The sequence below is a fragment of the Piliocolobus tephrosceles genome, chromosome 5 (assembly GCF_002776525.5).
Source record: "Piliocolobus tephrosceles isolate RC106 chromosome 5, ASM277652v3, whole genome shotgun sequence".
In the NCBI taxonomy this organism is placed as follows: Eukaryota; Metazoa; Chordata; class Mammalia; order Primates; family Cercopithecidae; genus Piliocolobus; species Piliocolobus tephrosceles.
Window position 1 is genome coordinate 162,583,715 of NC_045438.1, and position 16,925 is coordinate 162,600,639.

The 16,925-nt window shown below is 48.0% G+C and overlaps 1 protein-coding gene across 6 annotated transcripts in view; it reads right to left on the bottom strand.

Annotated features, from left to right (window-relative positions):
- Positions 1 to 6,017: 6,017 nt before the first annotated feature.
- Positions 6,018 to 16,925, bottom strand: part of FARS2 (phenylalanyl-tRNA synthetase 2, mitochondrial) — a 521,198-nt gene continuing 510,290 nt past the window's right edge. For all 6 annotated transcript variants that reach the window (XM_026456814.2, XM_023221126.3, XM_023221130.3 and 3 more), the window contains one exon: positions 6,018 to 6,310. In XM_026456814.2, the coding sequence (XP_026312599.1) occupies positions 6,172 to 6,310 (139 nt within the window). In that variant the 3' untranslated portion in view covers positions 6,018 to 6,171. The remainder of the gene's footprint in view (positions 6,311 to 16,925) is intronic.

The following is a 16,925-nucleotide window of genomic DNA, read 5'->3' on the forward strand; positions in this document are numbered from 1 at the left end:
CCTGGGCAACACAGTAAGTTCCTATTTCTAAAAGAGAGAGAGAGAGAAAGAGAATTGCTATTTGGGAATCTGGGCAGCCTAGCCAAAAAAAAAAAAAAAAAAGAGAGAGAGAACATTTCCCATCACCTGAAGATTTCCCTCGTTCCCCTTTACAGTAAATCCCTTTCCAGCCCCAAGCGACTTCTGATCTGTTTTTTGTCACTGGAGATTACTTTTATCTCTTCTGTAACTTCATAAATGCATTTCCCCACTGACAAATAATGTTGACCATCTTTTCATCTTACTGGTCATCTATAATCTTTTTGTGAAGTATTTTTTCAAGTCTGCCGATTTTTTCAAAATGGTTTTTAAAAACATTATCATCAAGTTGTAGGAATTATTTGTATATTCTGGATATAAGTCAAATATATGTGTTATAAATATTTTTTCCCAATCTGTGGTTTGTCTATTCATTTTCTCAATAACATATTTCAAAAAGCAGAAGTTTTAAATATGCAAAAAGTTCAGTTTATCATCTTTTTCTTTATTAATGTTTTCTGTGTCCTTTCTAAAATATCTTTGCCTATCCAAGGTCAAAAAGACGGCCCCACATGTCTTTTTCTTTAAGCTATGTAGTAAGTTTTTGGCTTTTATACTTAGGTCTGTGCGCCGACTCGAATTAATTTTGTGTGAAGTAGGGTGTCGAGATTTTTCTTTCTTTCCTTATATGAATAACCCATTGCTCCAGCATCATTTGTTGAAAAGGCCTTCCTTTCTCTATAAGACTGCTTTGGCATCCTAGATATTTCTCATTAATAATAAAGTATAGATGGCATCAAATGATTCACTCTTGCTACATTAGCAGTTGTTTAAAAATAGATGTCAAAGTTTGCTTTATACTAATGTCAAGCTCATTCGTGTGCATTGTGAGGTCCTTTCTTGATTGGGAGAGCAGGGGTGTGTTGTACTCTCCACATAGCCATGGGTGCACCTGTGTCCTGCACGTGAGCTTCTAACAGCTAAGGGTGCAGCAGGAAGCACAGGCCGGGAAGTGTAGCTCTAGACAGTGTAATGCAATGATTTCCTTTTCAGATGGAACCTTGTGTTTAACCAGTCTCAAGAGCCCACCTTGATTTTTCTTGTTGAACTCAACATTCTCTCCGTTGTTTTGCATGTGGGAGTGTGCTATATCCTTCCTAAGGCTTACATCCAGAATAGACAGACACGCTTCCCTTGGGGGAGGGAAGGCTGTGGAGGGCAATGCACTGCTCATATTCGTAACGTTCCCATCTGTCTTCCATGCCTGGCAGACACAGGGCATGGAGGGAAGGCTGTGGGCTTTAGTCTCAAGGAGAAAGGACCTTAAATTCTATCTCCAAAACCCACTGAGGACTCAGGTCTGGTCCTCGGGCCTCATGTTCTCAACTCCCAAGTAGACATATGGTGTACCTTTTGTGGAGTTTTTGTGAGGTTTAAACGAGATGCATCAAGTTTTACACACACGATTTCCCTACTCCTTGCTGAGCCATTCACACTAGGGCCAGAGATTATAACCCCCATTTTAGGGCTGAGGAAATGCAGGCTCAGGGATGTTAATGACTCATCTGTGGCAGAGCTGGGTTTAGACCCCCGGTGTGGCCTTGGGCTTGGTCCGGGACTCCGAGGAGCATTCCTGCTCCGCTCTCCTCCTGAGCACAGCCCCTGAGCTGTTGTTTCTTATATATGAAAAAAATAGAACTTCCAGTGTTGAGGGGCTTCCTTTTCCATTTCTTGGCTGCCTGACCACCAGACACCGCTGGGAGTATCTAACCCTGGTTGAGCTTTGCTGACTTTTTCAGGACCTGGGCACAGCCAGGAGCAGAGCAACCTGGGGAGGGGAAGAAGACACAAATGGCTGTTGAGCCTGCAAGGCCCTCTCTCCACCCGAGGCTCCAGTTGGTCACAGAATCCATTCCCACGACAAACCCAATTGCTAGTGCCTGCTGGCCCCAGTCTTGCTGGCGTCTTTAGAGGCCTATCACAGGGACAGGTAACACATGTGCTAGAAGGATTCTTGGTCCCCAGCTCCAGGATGTGGGCTCCTAGACCATCCTTACAAGGAGAGAAACTCTCTACGTAAGGTTGTCCTCTTACGTCACTGTATTTTGAAGCGCCAGACAACAGGGCTGCAGGGAACCTTCTCCAAAAGACCATGCAGTTGCAAGAGTCAAGCCTGAGGGCCCTTTAGGAAGGACTCTCCAGCATATCCCAAGGCACTGCAGCCCCAGCCCGACCTGTCCTGACCCCCGTGGTGGCCTTCCACCTAAAGACACCCTCAGGATCTCTGCTTCAATGTGGTGTTTGGAAAAATGCTCTGGAAACCCCAGTTTGAGGCCCAGCTCTACAATACTTCACTGTCACTGTGCCCTTAGGTAAGTCACTTTGTCCCTTTGTACTTCAGTGTCTTCGCGTATAGACGGGGGGACACGTGGATGTCCTGTGGGATCTGTTCCAGTTTGGACGGTTCACGCATCCATCGTTTTCCCCCTGAATAATGATCAGAGCAGTGTCCCTTCTTGATGGCTTATCAGGTGCCGGGTTCTGTGGCAAGAGCTGTGTGCGACGTCTCACACAACCCTCACCACAGCCTCTGCAGCAGGCGCTATTATTATCCTCATTTGACAAAGGAGGAAACTTAGCGTCCCAGAGGGTCACAGCCATAGCGCTGGTATTGGTCACCATGCTGTCCTTCCTGTGGGAATCATGTGTTTCTTGAACTGCAAAGTGATTTCATCTAATGGATTAATTTCCCTTTCTTCTTCCTCGTTCATTATTTATTCTCCTGTGGGAGTCACATGAAAAAGTCAAGAGCTGTCTGTCCCTTTGGCTCTTTGGTGGTAGCGAAGGCTCACTTTTGGCACAAGTGCAGAGTGGACCCTGAGGGGGTTCTGCACAAGCCCTCGTAGAAACAGAATGAAGGTCTAGGGAGCAAGAGAGAGGCACAGACCCTACAGTCAACACACTACTGTTTACACAGATTTTTTTTTTTTGAGACAGGGTCTTGCTTTGTTGCTCAGGCTGGGGTGCAGTGGCACGATTATGGTTCACTGCAGCCTCCACCTCCTGGGCTCAATCAATCCTCCCACATTGGCCTCCCAAGTAGCTGGGACTACAGGGGCATGCCACCATGTCCAGCTGGTTTTTAAAATTTTTTGTAAAGACAAGGTCTCACTGTGTTGCCCAGGCTATAGACAGACATTCTTTTTTTTTTTTTTTTTTTTTTGAGACGGAGTCTCGCTCTGTTGCCCAGGCTGGAGTGCAGTGGCCGGATCCCAGCTCACTGCAAGCTCCGCCTCCCGGGTTTACGCCATTCTCCTGCCTCAGCCTCCCGAGTAGCTGGGACTATAGGCGCCCACCACCTTGCCCGGCTAGTTTTTTGTATGTTTTTTTAGTAGAGACGGGGTTTCACCATGTTAGCCAGGATGGTCTCGATCTCCTGACCTCGTGATCCGCCCGTCTCGGCCTCCCAAAGTGCTGGGATTACAGGCTTGAGTCACCGCACCCGGCCTAGACAGACATTCTTAATGTGGAGGCTGTGGACTTGAGGGTGAGGCCTGCCATCTCCTGTGTATGTACCTTAAGTCACAGACGCGACAACAGAGGCCTGAAGAAGTCACGGCTTAAGTCATGGTCAACTCCTGTGACTTCTTCAGTCCTTTGTTCCCTCACTTGTAAGATTTAAATAACAGTCAATTACACCTCATGGAGTGTTAAGGGGAGTGTTTAAGAAAGGCCTCTGTGAACCCTTTGGAATGTCAGCCCTACCCCAGGACCTTAGTATAGGGTTTGGCACAAATATAGCGTCACGTAACAATGTTTCAGTCAACAACAGATGGTGCAGGGGACAGTGATAATACAGTACTTGTTGCTATAACTTTTCAGTTTAGAAACACAAATAACATTTGTTGCAAGTGCCTACAGTATTCAGCACAGTAACATGCTGTGTTACTCTGTTCTTGCATTGCTATAAAGAAATACATGAGACTGGGCCATTTATGGAGAAAAGAGGCTTAACTGGCTCACAGTTCCGTAGGCTGTACAGGAAGCACAGAGGCTTCTGCTTCCGGGGAGGCCTCAGGGAGCCTTTACTCGTGGCGGAAGGCAAAGCGGGAGCAGGCATCTCACATGGCAGGAGCAGGATCAAGAGGGTTGCGGAGAGGGAGAAACTATACATTTTTTTTTTTGAGACGGAGTCTTGCTCTGCCACCCAGGCTGGAGTGCAGTGGCGGGATCTCAGCTCACTGCAAGCTCCACCTCCTGGGTTTACACCATTCTCCTGCCTCAGCCTCCCGAGCAGCTGGGACTACAGGCGCCCGCCTCGTCGCCCGGCTAGTTTTTTGTATTTTTAAGTAGAGACGGGGTTTCACCGTATTAGTCAGGATGGTCTTGATCTCCTGACCTCGTGATCCGCCCGTCTCGGCCTCCCAAAGTGCTAGGATTACAGGCTTGAGCCACCGCGCCTGGCTGAGACTATACATTTTTAAGCAACCTGATCTCATGAGAACTCACCATCATGAGAACAGCACCAAGCATATGGTGCTAAACCATTCACGAGAAGCTGATCTCCATGATCTAACCACCTCCCACCAGGCCCCTCCTCCAACACCGGGGCTCACATGTAATCATGAGATTTGGGTAGGGACACAGATCCAAACCATACCACATACTGTGCAGGTCTGGAGCCTCTCGCCTGCACCCTCTAGCAATAGGCTATGCCGTGTAGCCTAGGGGTGTAGCACGCTACACTGTTTAGGTTTGTATGAGCACATTCCATGGTGTTTACACAACGACAAAATCACCTATGACGCATTTCTCAGAATGTTTCACTGTCCATAGGTGGCGTGTGACTGTATTTGACAAATATTGCTCAGATTCTGGGCCACAGGGCAGTGTCATGGTTTTGCATTTTATACACCTAGTTTGCTTTCTTTAAGAACATTAATAAATGCCTAATCAGTCATGGGGATGAAGGGACATCTTGAAGCGCAGCCTAAGGCCGAATCAGAAATGGCCTGCTGGCAAATGCCACGGAAGAGGAAACCACTGTCACGCTGTGCCTTCCCACTCAGACCAGCCACTTGGGGAATTGTACCTGTAGGCCCTAAAACCCCAGACAGCGGTTTGGTTCCAGGATTGGCTGTGGGACTTGGGGTATGGCTTCCTCAATTCCCTTAAAAATCCAAGGGAAGAGTCCGAATTAATCACATGGTAAGGTGACATTAAAGCTGTTCCTTCCCTTAGGAAAGCAGCTGCCTACCCCCACGCCGCCAGCTGATAATGGCCACTCCTCATCAAATATTTATCCCGGCGCTTGCAGCCCTCCATCAGCCCCTAGCATCATGCCAGGGATGGAAGCTGATTATTAAAACTGGTCATGAATGAGGCAGGCAGACTACAAAGTGCCTGGGATGGAAAGGGGGGAACATCAAAGCCCCATATTCTTCCTTAAAGGTCGCCTTCTGGAAGTGGAGGCTGCCTGCTGGGAAAACTTGAAGGGAGTTTGAGGACCTGTGCCTCCAAGACTCGGGCAGCTCTCGCCCCTTTCCTTCCTCTCCAGTGGGGTGGAAGGCAGCTAAGCCCAAGTCCTGGGGCCAGAGGCCTGACTCCAAGCCATGGGTTTATGAAAAGCAAATAGATAACCTGCCCTGGCTCAAAGATGCAACTCCCTTCACATTCAAGGGGAGCGCTGGCATTTCATTAGTGCCCTCTTTGAAGCCTGCCCTTTGCAAAACTGAAAAAGAAGAGAAGGGAGGAAGGAATGGAAGCTGATTCAAAAAGCTTCCTCTATTGTATCTGGAATTTCTGATGTCCCTCTGTGTAGCTTCACTCATTACATGGGTGGAAGAGCCTGTCAGGCAAGAAATCACGCCTGGTGCTTAATGGAACCCAGGGACCAATTAACCATACTGAGCACCAATGCCAGTGGGCAGAGCACTTCTAAAAGGGATAGGAAAAGACCTTCCCCCTTTCCCCAAATGAAAGACAAATGCTATGTCAACAGCTTTTCAAGAGTGATCTTTTATTTTGTGAAAGTCGTAAAACTGATCCATTTATCAAAAGATGATTGATGTCCCAGTTCACAAACCATATCTTTTTCTCTTTCAGCAAATCCTGGAGCCCCAAGAGTGCTGCAGCCTGGGTGAAGTGGTGACATCAGAACCTGCCCTCCACGCCCAACCGCTGGACTGCAGCCTCCTGCAAGGCCTGGTGGATGTGCCGGACCTCTCTCTGGGACAGAGTCCGTTCCATGTGGCGGTAGGTGATGCGGTAGCAGTGGCTGGTCTTGTGCGTCCTGCAGGGAGGAAGAGAACACAGGTGAGTGCGGGATGAACGAGGCTGTGACTGAAGGAGCAGCGTGGCTTGCCCTGGCTAGATCTCCCCAACTGCAGTGGAGAACTGAGGTGGGGATCCAGGCACCATTTACCGCTAATAATCTGCATCTTTTACAGGGGAGAAGGTGATAGACAGGGAAACATTAGCTTGACTGAAGGAGGCTGCTGGTTTCCACTGGACTGGATGTATCCAAGTCCCCTGGGAAGGACGCTGACAAATTTGACTTCCTAGGCCACACTCTGGAGATTTGGATTCAGCAGGTGGGAGGTGGGACCTGGGCTTCTAAGCCTGTCCCAGGTTCCCCACGTGATTCTAACAAGCAGACAGGGTCAGGGGTCAACCCAAGTGTGCCTCGTCCATGTCATGGAAGGTAACTGTGCTTGTGAGGCACATTGCAGTATCAGCAAGGCTTGAGGCAAGGCTGAGGGATTCACTCTCTCAGCACCCCTGTTGGCAGTCCAGGAAGCATACAGGCCATATATGCCATGTATGTGCTGTGTAGACCATTACTTTAGTCTCTCCTTTACGACATAGGTGTTGGCTTGGCTTGCATGGAACAGCTGGGTAATTCTGGAATATGTGGCGATGACAGCAGTAGGGCCTTCTATCTGCATGGCAGGTGCTAAGACACACTGGTCAGTTGATCTCCTGAGAAAGACCCCTGGGCCATGAACTAGCAGGCCTGGCCCTGTCCCCAACCTGCCTCTCACTGGCTGTGTGGCTGGGTGTCTGACATCTCACCATCTCTGAATGCTCACATTTCTCTTCTATACAAAAAGGGGACCTGGTCAACTTCAGAGCCACACAAATTCCTCTTTTCCCATCCGCAGCAGCAGCAGCAGCAGCAACAACAACAACAACAACAGAGGCAACCTAATCCCTTCTTGGCCTTGGGGGAGGAAACGGAAACAAACCGAGGGCTCCCAGGCAAATTCCTTTTATGATGCCGTCAACCAGCCCTTAGCCTAGTCGGGAGACTCCATGTGCTTTCTGGCAGGTGAGACAGGGCTGGGCCTTCAGTAATACCAGGGTCTTGAACAAATGGGCTTCTGGTGGAGCTAGCACCTGGGCCACTCCCAAATAATCACTGGAAACTGGTAGTCCCACTGATGCCACCTGAGTCCAGAGCCTTTGCTTCCAGGGGCCTCCCGATGCTTCACAGATTGCTCTCACTGGGTTCTCTCCTCTTTCCTCTCCCTCTCCCTCATCTGAATGCCAAAGCCCTTGGCTGGGCAGATTATGCCTGGTGCGTGAGAGTCTGCCTTGGTCCTGGCCTCCCTAGTCTGCCCCTTCACCTGCCCTTCCAGTGTCTCCTCCCCTCTCCCCCACTCTGGCTTGGTCATCTTTGTCCTGCTTTTGTCCTTCCACTTTCAGGAAGGATAAGCTGCTATGCTGTGCCTCACAGAGTTATGTGAATTTCAGCCAAGTATGCAGCCCCCGTTTGGATCAAGCCACAGGAGGAAGTTACCACCGAGGGGCTGCGATAGGCAAGCTGGGCTGGGGGAGGAAGTTTTCTTTAGGGACTTCCTGGGGATTCCCGATAGCACATGGAGGCCTGCCCCATTCCCTCACCCAGTGTCAGCTGCCTGCTTTAGACCAAGGGAGAAATCAAATCCTCTCCCCACCTGGCTCTTTCTTTTTCGGTCCAGCTCAGGCCAATGGCTCTGCTCTGTGGACATTCCTCTGGGGTGGGGACCCTGACTCCTGGGGGAGGCACTGCTGCTCAAAGTGCCCCAAGGACCTCCCACAAAGTAGAGTCATCTTTTCTCCTCACTCTCTGCTCCTAACAAGAGTACTCCAGGTACCATGCCCACCCCAGCCTTTCAGGCACCAAAATGCAGCCAGACAGAAAAACCTGGCTCTGAGAGGAAAACAGAGGCTCTCCAGGAGTGGGAGCACATGAAACCACATAGCCAAGACCCTGGCTGCCACCAAGTGCTGACCCATTCCATTCAAACTACAATTGTTCCATTTACAGTTACTTGTTTTTTGACAAGGGCACCAAGACCATTCAAGGGGGGAATGTCTTTTCAACAACTGATACTGAGACAACGGGATATCCACATGCAAAAGAATGAAGTTGAATCCCTACCTCACACAACACACACAGACTAACTCAAAATATATTATATATCTCAATATAAGAGCTGAAACTATATCATCCTTAGAAGAAAACAGATGAGTAAATCTTCATGACTGCACAGGCAAAACCTTAGATGACACCAAAAGCACACATGAAAAAATTTTAAAAAATGATAAACCTGGAATTCATCAAAATTAGACATTTTCTTAATTCAAGGCATCAAGAAGGTGAAAAAGGAACACATAGAATGGGAGAAGATATTTGCAAGTCATATACCTGATAAGGGATTTGTATCCAGAACATACAAAGAACTCTTGCAACTCAACAACAAAATAGCCAAAACACAGTAAAAAAAGTACAAAAGATTTGAATAGACATTTCTGCAAAGATAAACAAATGGCCAACAAGCACATGAAAAAATGTTCAACTTCAGCCACCAGGGAAATGCAAATCAAAACCACCATGAGATACCACTTCAGGCCCATTAGGATGCCCATTTTATTTTATTTTTTTATTTTTTATTTTTTTTTGAGACGGAGTCTCGCTCTGTCACCCAGGCTGGAGTGCAGTGGCCGGATCTCAGCTCACTCCAAGCTCCGCCTCCCGGGTTTACGCCATTCTCCTGCCTCAGCCTCCCAAGTAGCTGGGACTACAGGCACCTGCCACCTCGCCCGGCTAGTTTTTTGTATTTTTTAGTAGAGACGGGGTTTCACCATGTTAGCCAGGATGGTCTCGATCTCCTGACCTTGTGATCCGCCCGTCTCAGCCTCCCAAAGTGCTGGGATTACAGGCTTGAGCCACCGCGCCCGGCAGGATGCCCATTTTAAAAACAAAAGGAAAATAACAAGTATTGGAGAAGATATGGAGAAATCAGGGCCTGTTTAGAAATTGACAGGGCTCTGCAAATTATAAAGTACTAATTGGGTTTGAGGTGAAAGTATCATTGTGGCAACTGTTATCACATTGTATTTTTTCACTGGTTCACTTTGGTTCCTCCTAGCAGAAGAGCTGGTAATATGGCACCTCTAAAAGTTATTGCCAATTGAAGATGGATGGGGAAAAATCTGTTTTCCTATTTCTATGCGCTCAGAAAAAGATCTCTATAAGGATTCTTGGGATTCAAATAGCTTATACAGAGGATTTTGATGAGTTAGGTGTAAATGATTCACAAATACGTGGATTATGAGATAAATTCTCATAATATATAGATATGAGAGAAATACTATTTAGCAGAATGTTTGTTTGGTGATTCTGTTGAATTCAACAGAATCACGTGAAAATCAACCAGATTTGCCTTTTCCTAACATGAATGATGACAGAGAATGCTTCCTTTTATTTTCTAGAAACTTCTGTGTGTAGCTTTCAGATGACAGGACATACTCCTGTCTTCCTTTGTCATGTTGGAGGGCTGAGAGAATGGAGCTGGCAAGTGGTCAGGAGTGGAGGACCCCAGTCCCTCATTCTTGAAGCGTCTCCCCAGGAAAGCCACAGGCACATGGAGCATGGAGCTAAAGATTCTTGGAGCTCATCAGTGAACAGGTAAGAAAACTGATTCCTCAAGTGAAAGATGCCCTCAGCAACCAACCCCAAGGGTCGGGACTCTCCTTCTGCTGGTTCTTTTATATCACCCAATGCAGTCTCTTTTAGACCAAAAGCTTTTCAGTCTTCCATCTGCCGTGACCTACACTGTCTCTCAGTAACAGCAGCAGCAGCAACAGCAAACATTTATGCAGCAGTTTTGTATACCAGGTACTGTTCTGAGGCATTCACATACACCACCTCTTTTAAGTATCACAACCTCATTGAGTAAACAGCATTACCGACCCATTAGACAGATGAGGAAACTGAGGCACGAAGAGCATAAGTAACTTACCGATGCTCACACAGCTAATAAGTAAGTGGCAGGGCTGGATTCAAAACTAAGCAATCTGGTGGGAATGTACAAGCCACAGTATGGTGGTTCCTCAAAAAGTTAAACACAGAATTACCATATAATCCAGCAATTCTACTCCTAGGAATATATCCTAGAGAATTGACAGCATGTGTTGAAACAAAAACCTGTCCAAGAATGTTCATAGCAGTATTATTGACAACTGCCAAAAGATGAAAATGTCCATTAATATCTGTATAGATTGGCCAGGCATGGTGGCTCATGCCTGTAATCTCAGCACTTTGGGAGGCCGAGACAGGTGGATCACTTGAGGTCAGGAGTTCAAGACCAGCCTGGCCAACATGGTGAAACCCCAACTCTACTAAAAATACAAAAATTAGCCAGATGTGGTGGAGGGCGCCTGTAATTCCAGCTACTTGGGAGGCTGAGGCACGAGAATCGCTTGAATCCTGGAGGTGGAGGTTGCAGGGAGCGGAGATTGCTCCACTGCACTCCAGCCTGGGCAACAGAGTGAGACTCAGTCTGAAAAAACAATTTTTTTTAACAAAATGTGGTATATCCACACAATGGAATATTATTTAGCCATAAAAAGGAATGAAGTACTGATACATGGATGGATACTGGATGGAATGTGGATGAACCTCAAGAACGGAAGTGAAGAAAGCCAGATGCAATAGAGCACATATTATACAATTCCATTTATAGAAGATATCCAGAAAAGGGGAATCTACAGAGATAGAAGGCGGACTGATGGTAACCAGGGGTCGTAGGGAGAGACTGCCTCATAGGGATATGGATTTCCTTTGGGGTGATGACACATTTTGAAACTAGATAGAGGTGACGGTTGCACAACACTGTTCTTATACTAAATACCACTGAATTGTACGCTTTAAAAAATGGTTAATGTCATGTAAATTTTTCCTCAATTAAAATAATAAAAACTAGGAAATCTGCTTTCAGAGCCCAGCTATTAACTGTCACCCTCTTCCTTTAATCCCAATGTCCTCTAAGGAGTGACAAGGTTTGCAAGTTATGGAGAAGAGTAATTTCTTTTAATTGTGCTGTTAAAAAAAAGGTGGAATGAGCCCATGCTCCTCTCTAGTTCTGCCCTTCCACCAACAACAGAGGGCACAGCTGGAGAGGAAGAATGACTGTGAGTGGGGTGGGCTGTGCCTGGGGCACGGCTGCTTTGATGTCTTTCCTGCTTAAAGGGGCATTAAGAGGTGGTCTGGGAAGCCAGACAGCTGGCTGGGAAAATGAGAGGGCTGCAAGCGTAAGAAAGGAAGGGTAAGAGCATGGGGCCAGGGTGGCATCACGAGGTTGCCACTGCCCTCCCCCAACCCATGCAGGCACACTCATCAGGACAAGAAACCTGCCCCGGAGGAGAGAACAGGCTGCGCTGACTACCTGGAGCTTTAGAGGCAAATAAAAGTTCCCTTTTATGTACTTCACAGCTTCTACTCATAGGCAAAGTAAACGAGATTGCCCATGACTGAGTCTGAGAGGTCAAATTCCATTATAAGGAGTTTGAAGAGAGAGTCTAAAAAAATTTTTTTTGGTGCTACAATTTCATTGCATTGGGGTATTGGCTAAAATGAGTTGGTCACTGGATAGCGTTTGAATTTCTGAAAGATTTTGGTATAGGAATCTTAGAATGTTTGAACCTCCGGGGCTTTGACTGTCAGCAGTTTATTCATAGATTCCTTTAGTTATTCAACAAACAGCATGTTCCAGTCACTGAGCTGGACACAGATAAGCACATGAAGGGGATCCAGTATCTGCCCTCAACCAGCTCACATCCGGGAGTTAGCAGCCTGCTGAGTCCTGCGGCAACCCAGGAGCCGGCTGAGCAGAGGACCGTCCCCGAGTACGCCCATGACAGCAGGAGGGGCTGGTACTTGCTTGGCAGTGAAGTCAGCCACATCTCACCCCACGTGGAACCTCATGTTCTCCTGAGATTTGCTCTTCAGTACATGATTTTTTCCACCTCCCCGAGAACACTGACATGCACTGTTTGTCTAGTACAGTGCGGCACTACGGGGCGTACCAGAGGGCTTCAGATTATCCTGCCTGCTAGGAGCTTACCTCTTGAGACGGGCAAACAGAATGTAAGACAGCCCACGCTCCCTGCCATTGGCAGGTGATGAACGATGCCATGGTACATGCTGCGCCCAGGGCCCACCTCTCCCACTCTCCCACTGCCGCCCATCAGCTCCCGTTCTGAGAGATTCCGCCTGGCTCTGGAAGCTGGAGACATGACTCAAACTTATCCTGAACCTTACTTTCACTTGGATCCTGGTCCCTGCTCCAGTGTGACTGCCCCCTAACTTTACCATGCTGTACAAGAGTAGCTGCTTGTGTGGAAGCCGAGAGCCAGGGCCAGAGGGGCAGCCCCGTGTGGGCCGATGGGAGAGCCGGGCCGGACGGCAGAATGCAACACCAGGGAGGGGATGGCGTATTTTGATGCCGCCTCCTACCAGAGCCCTTGGACCAAAGACAAGGATGTACAGGTGCTCAGTATAGTCAAGGCTGGATCAGTGAAGCATCCTCAAAACTATAAATGTTTAAAAGGGGTCCCTCCCCAGTGCTTTTTTTTTTTTCCTGATCAACTTAAGTGATACAACTAACAAGTACCAAAAGTACTGCCAAGAGCGTCACTGCTCTCCGGTTCAAAGTGTGCCAAGAGGAGATTTTCTAAAGAGCTCAGGGCTCTCAAGCCTTACTGGAAAGCTGGCACAAGGGGTCAGAGCGTTAGCGAGGGTTGGAATTCCTCTATCATACAACCCCTCGGTTTACCCTGGCAACCAAACAGGCTCTGAACTCAAAATAAAACCTTTCCAGGGGATGCAGCCAAATCCCAGCTCCTGCAACATCCACAGTAGTCTGCTTCTCCATCTGCGACAGAGCAGCGACTTCATGTTCTTGGATGATGTGCTCGCCACCTCCCAGAATAGATCACATACGACCAGCAGTCACTGCAGCTGCCATCTATTCATGCAGGGATTACTCAACAGGAGAGAGGATGCTGTCACGGGGCAGCTTCCATTTTCAGAGTAACAAACACTGGGTTTCCCCGGCTCACTCCTCATCTGTCTCCTGCTTTTCTGATGCAGAAGCTCAGTCTGGAGCTGCCCACGTCAGAGGCACCGTGCATGGCTGTGAGGGTCAATACATGCCACGCTTTAGTGCGGGGAGCGGGGGGGTGCTGGACTCGGGCAAGAGGCACAGTATGGCAGGAGGAGGAGGAGGAAGTAGGGACAAGTTCCATGGCCTCTCCTGAAAACATAGAACTGAATGGGCATGGTGGAGTGGAGAACCAGAGTTTGCAGCTAGAGAAACTGTTCTAATTCCCGCTCTGCCCTTTGCTATCTGTGCGACTCTGGGCAGTTTACATCACCCTTTGTGCCTCAATAACTCCATCTGCAGGGTGAGGCGAACAAAACTTGCTTTCCAGGGTTTGTGAAGGCTGAATGATGGGCATGTAGAGTATTCATACAGAGCCAGCCACCCAGAGTAGGCGCTGAATACCTACGCGTCCGCCCCCTCTTCCTCCTTTACCCCTGTGGTTTACTGGAGAGTGGAATGAAACTGCGGCGGGGGAGGGACTTGTATTTCTTCTGTGTTTCTTTTACCCTCGTCTGGGTTTGGACTCTGACTTTGGACGGAGGATGGGAAGAGATTCCTCCCCATGGAGCACGAATGCATTAGTTAGCTTTGGCTGCATCAGTGAAGTGAGGAGTGGAAGTCAGATCGGGCAGGATTTAAATAAGTGGTCTGGAAACTAAGTAAATCATTTTCCCCCTTTACCTTCCCTACGTTTTTTTTTAAAACAAACAAACAGACAAACAAACAAAAACAAAAGGGAAGAGAGGATGAAATTCTGATCATGAGACTTAGGGTCTGATGACTCTATATGGCTTTCCTAATGAACTGCTCCGGGCTTAATGCAAGAAGAGGACACAGGCCTGGGAAGCAGGAGGCCCGGGTGCCAGCCCAGGCTCCCGTGATGACTGTGTGAGTATGGGTGAGTCATTTAACCTCTTCTGGCCTCATTTTCGCCCCCAATGACAGGGGTGGAATAAATGGGCTCTGAGGCTCCTTCTGGCTCTAGAATTCCAGGAGTCACCTCAGAAGACAGAAGAGATCCTTTTATTTTTATGTATTTATCTATTTGAGACATGGTCTTGCTCTGTCACCCAGGCTGGAGTGCAGTGGCACAGTGACACAATCATGGCTCACTGCAGCCTTGACCTTCTGGGCTCAAGCGATCCTTCCACCTCAGCCTCCTGAATAGCTGGGACCACAGGTGTGCACCACCACGCCTGGTTAATTTTTTGACTTTTTGTAGACACAGGGTCTCGCTATGTTGCCCAGGCCAATCTCAAACTCCTAGGCTCAAGCAAAACTCCAGCATTCCCAGAGCCTGCACAGGAAGAAAGGGCAAGGCTAGGATGGGCCCGTGATACGAGTGATGAGAGCCAGCGGGAAGCATGCTGGCCTAATGAGGGCAGAGTGCAGCCTGGCAGGGCCCACTGAGAAAGCCGTCGTGCAGACCACGGGGCGCCAGCAGTAACAATGCTCTGGACACTTCTTCAGCCCCTCCATCTATTCCCTTTGTTATTTCGCAAATACCATACACGCACTCCCCAGGGGAGGTTCTCCTCCTCGTTCTCAGAAGGGTCTGTCCTGGGCCTGACGCTCCTGTGGGGCCGTTCTGAGTGGTGCCTCCCCCAGCTCCCAGCCAGCAAACACCAGTGTTGCCGCTCCCTGCTGCTGCTGCTGCTGCTGCTGTGCCTGTGATTTCCTCCCAGGGGGATTTCTGTTCCTCGGAGTCAGTCACAAGAAAGCAGTCCAGATGGTTCCTCTGACAGTTACTGCCTTGGGAAAGACAACTCCAATCCAGGCCTTGATGGAGGCAGGGCCAGAGGCAGAGAGAGAGAGAGAGAGAGAGAGAAAGGGGGCCTCCCCTGCCGGGCCCAGCTCCTAGCCAGCACACGTCGGCAACGTAAGAGTTCCTTAGAGACACGTGTTTTGCAGGCAACAAATGCTTTTTAACATCAAATACTCGCCAAGTCCTCAGGGATGTTTCAAAACACCCCCAGGTTTTTATTCCCATCACTCCCTGTGACTTCTCCTGGTACTTCCCAGTGAGTGTCTCCTGCCAAGCACCTCCTGGGGGATGTGGCCGAGCTCCTTGGTCCTTGCACGCATGTGTGTATGAAAATAACTGCTCTGGGGAAATCTAACGGAATCTCTCACAGAGAGGCTTGGGATGCAGACTCGCCTAGCTCTACCGCTTCTCAGTTACAGAGTCCTGGGCTGGTTCTTAATTTCTAGTTCAGGTTCTCCTTCTAAAATATAGATCATGAACTGACAAGAGCTTTTGAAGGAATTGAATGAAAAAAATGTATAGGTAAAGTGTGAAGTGTTGTTCAGGTTAACAGTTAACAATTGGTACTATCATTCAGGTAGCTGAAGGCTATAGCGCCCTCTGCTTTGGCCCACACAGAAAGACCTGAATGACCTTAGACAAATCATCTGAGCTTCAACCTCCTCGTCTGTACAGACGGATCACTGATATGACGCAGGCTACGACACAGATGAACCATGAACACATGATGCCCAGTGATTATCACCAGAAAAGCAAGTTGGGAACCCACATTATACTGAAAAGCAAAACAAAACAGGCAACAGCTCACTGGTGTGCACACAGCAGGGGGGCTGCCATGAGTCTCATGTGACTGGTTTCTGCCCTCCCCGACGGAGCATCTTTATGATTTCATTAGCTTAGCAACGAAGATATCTTGCCTTGTATACAAATGACTTTTTATTTTTATTTTTTTTTTAGATCCTCCACTCATAATGCTATGGCAGAGTTGGGCCATATTTAACACATTCTTTTCAACTATTCCATTATCTTTGAGACCATCTTTTTACATTTCTAACAAGAAGCAATGTCTCATTTTACACAGTTTTCCAAAGCCCTGTGCTTTTCGTTTGTGTGGAAAATTTGGAAGAGATTTTATTTTTCTCTCTGGCTTAGTCTGCAGAGCCAAAGTCAACAGAGCTAACTTTAACCGTGTACTGTTACAAGGCAGCCTCCCAATCGTGTCGACACTTTGGTGGCTGAGTCAGGTTACAGAAGATAAGACCTGTGTCAGGTGAAATGCTACGTTTCCAGCTCAAGCAACTGATCAGCACTTATTTGTTCTGTGCTGAGGTGGACACTGCAGGAGACACAAACAGGTAAACGAACTGCTTGATCAATAGATAAATATACATGGAGTGGCTGTTCTGTGCATGACACAGTGGTAGTGTGAGGGGAACACGTATCTCAAAGTTACAGAAAGAAGGATTAGGCTATATTACAATCCACTTGGGGCCCATAAGACATTCATACCTGAAAAGACAGTCAACAGGATGAAGCTATCAATACTGAATGTTAAATAAATGGCATGGACCATAGACAACTTGGAGGTCAGCAAAGACTGGCAGAGGAGATGAGATTAGGTTTAGATGTTAAAGCACAAGTAGAATTTTAACAGGTGGAGAGAGAGTGCAGTCCAGTTGGCAAAACGTCACCGGAGGTACCGGTGGCAA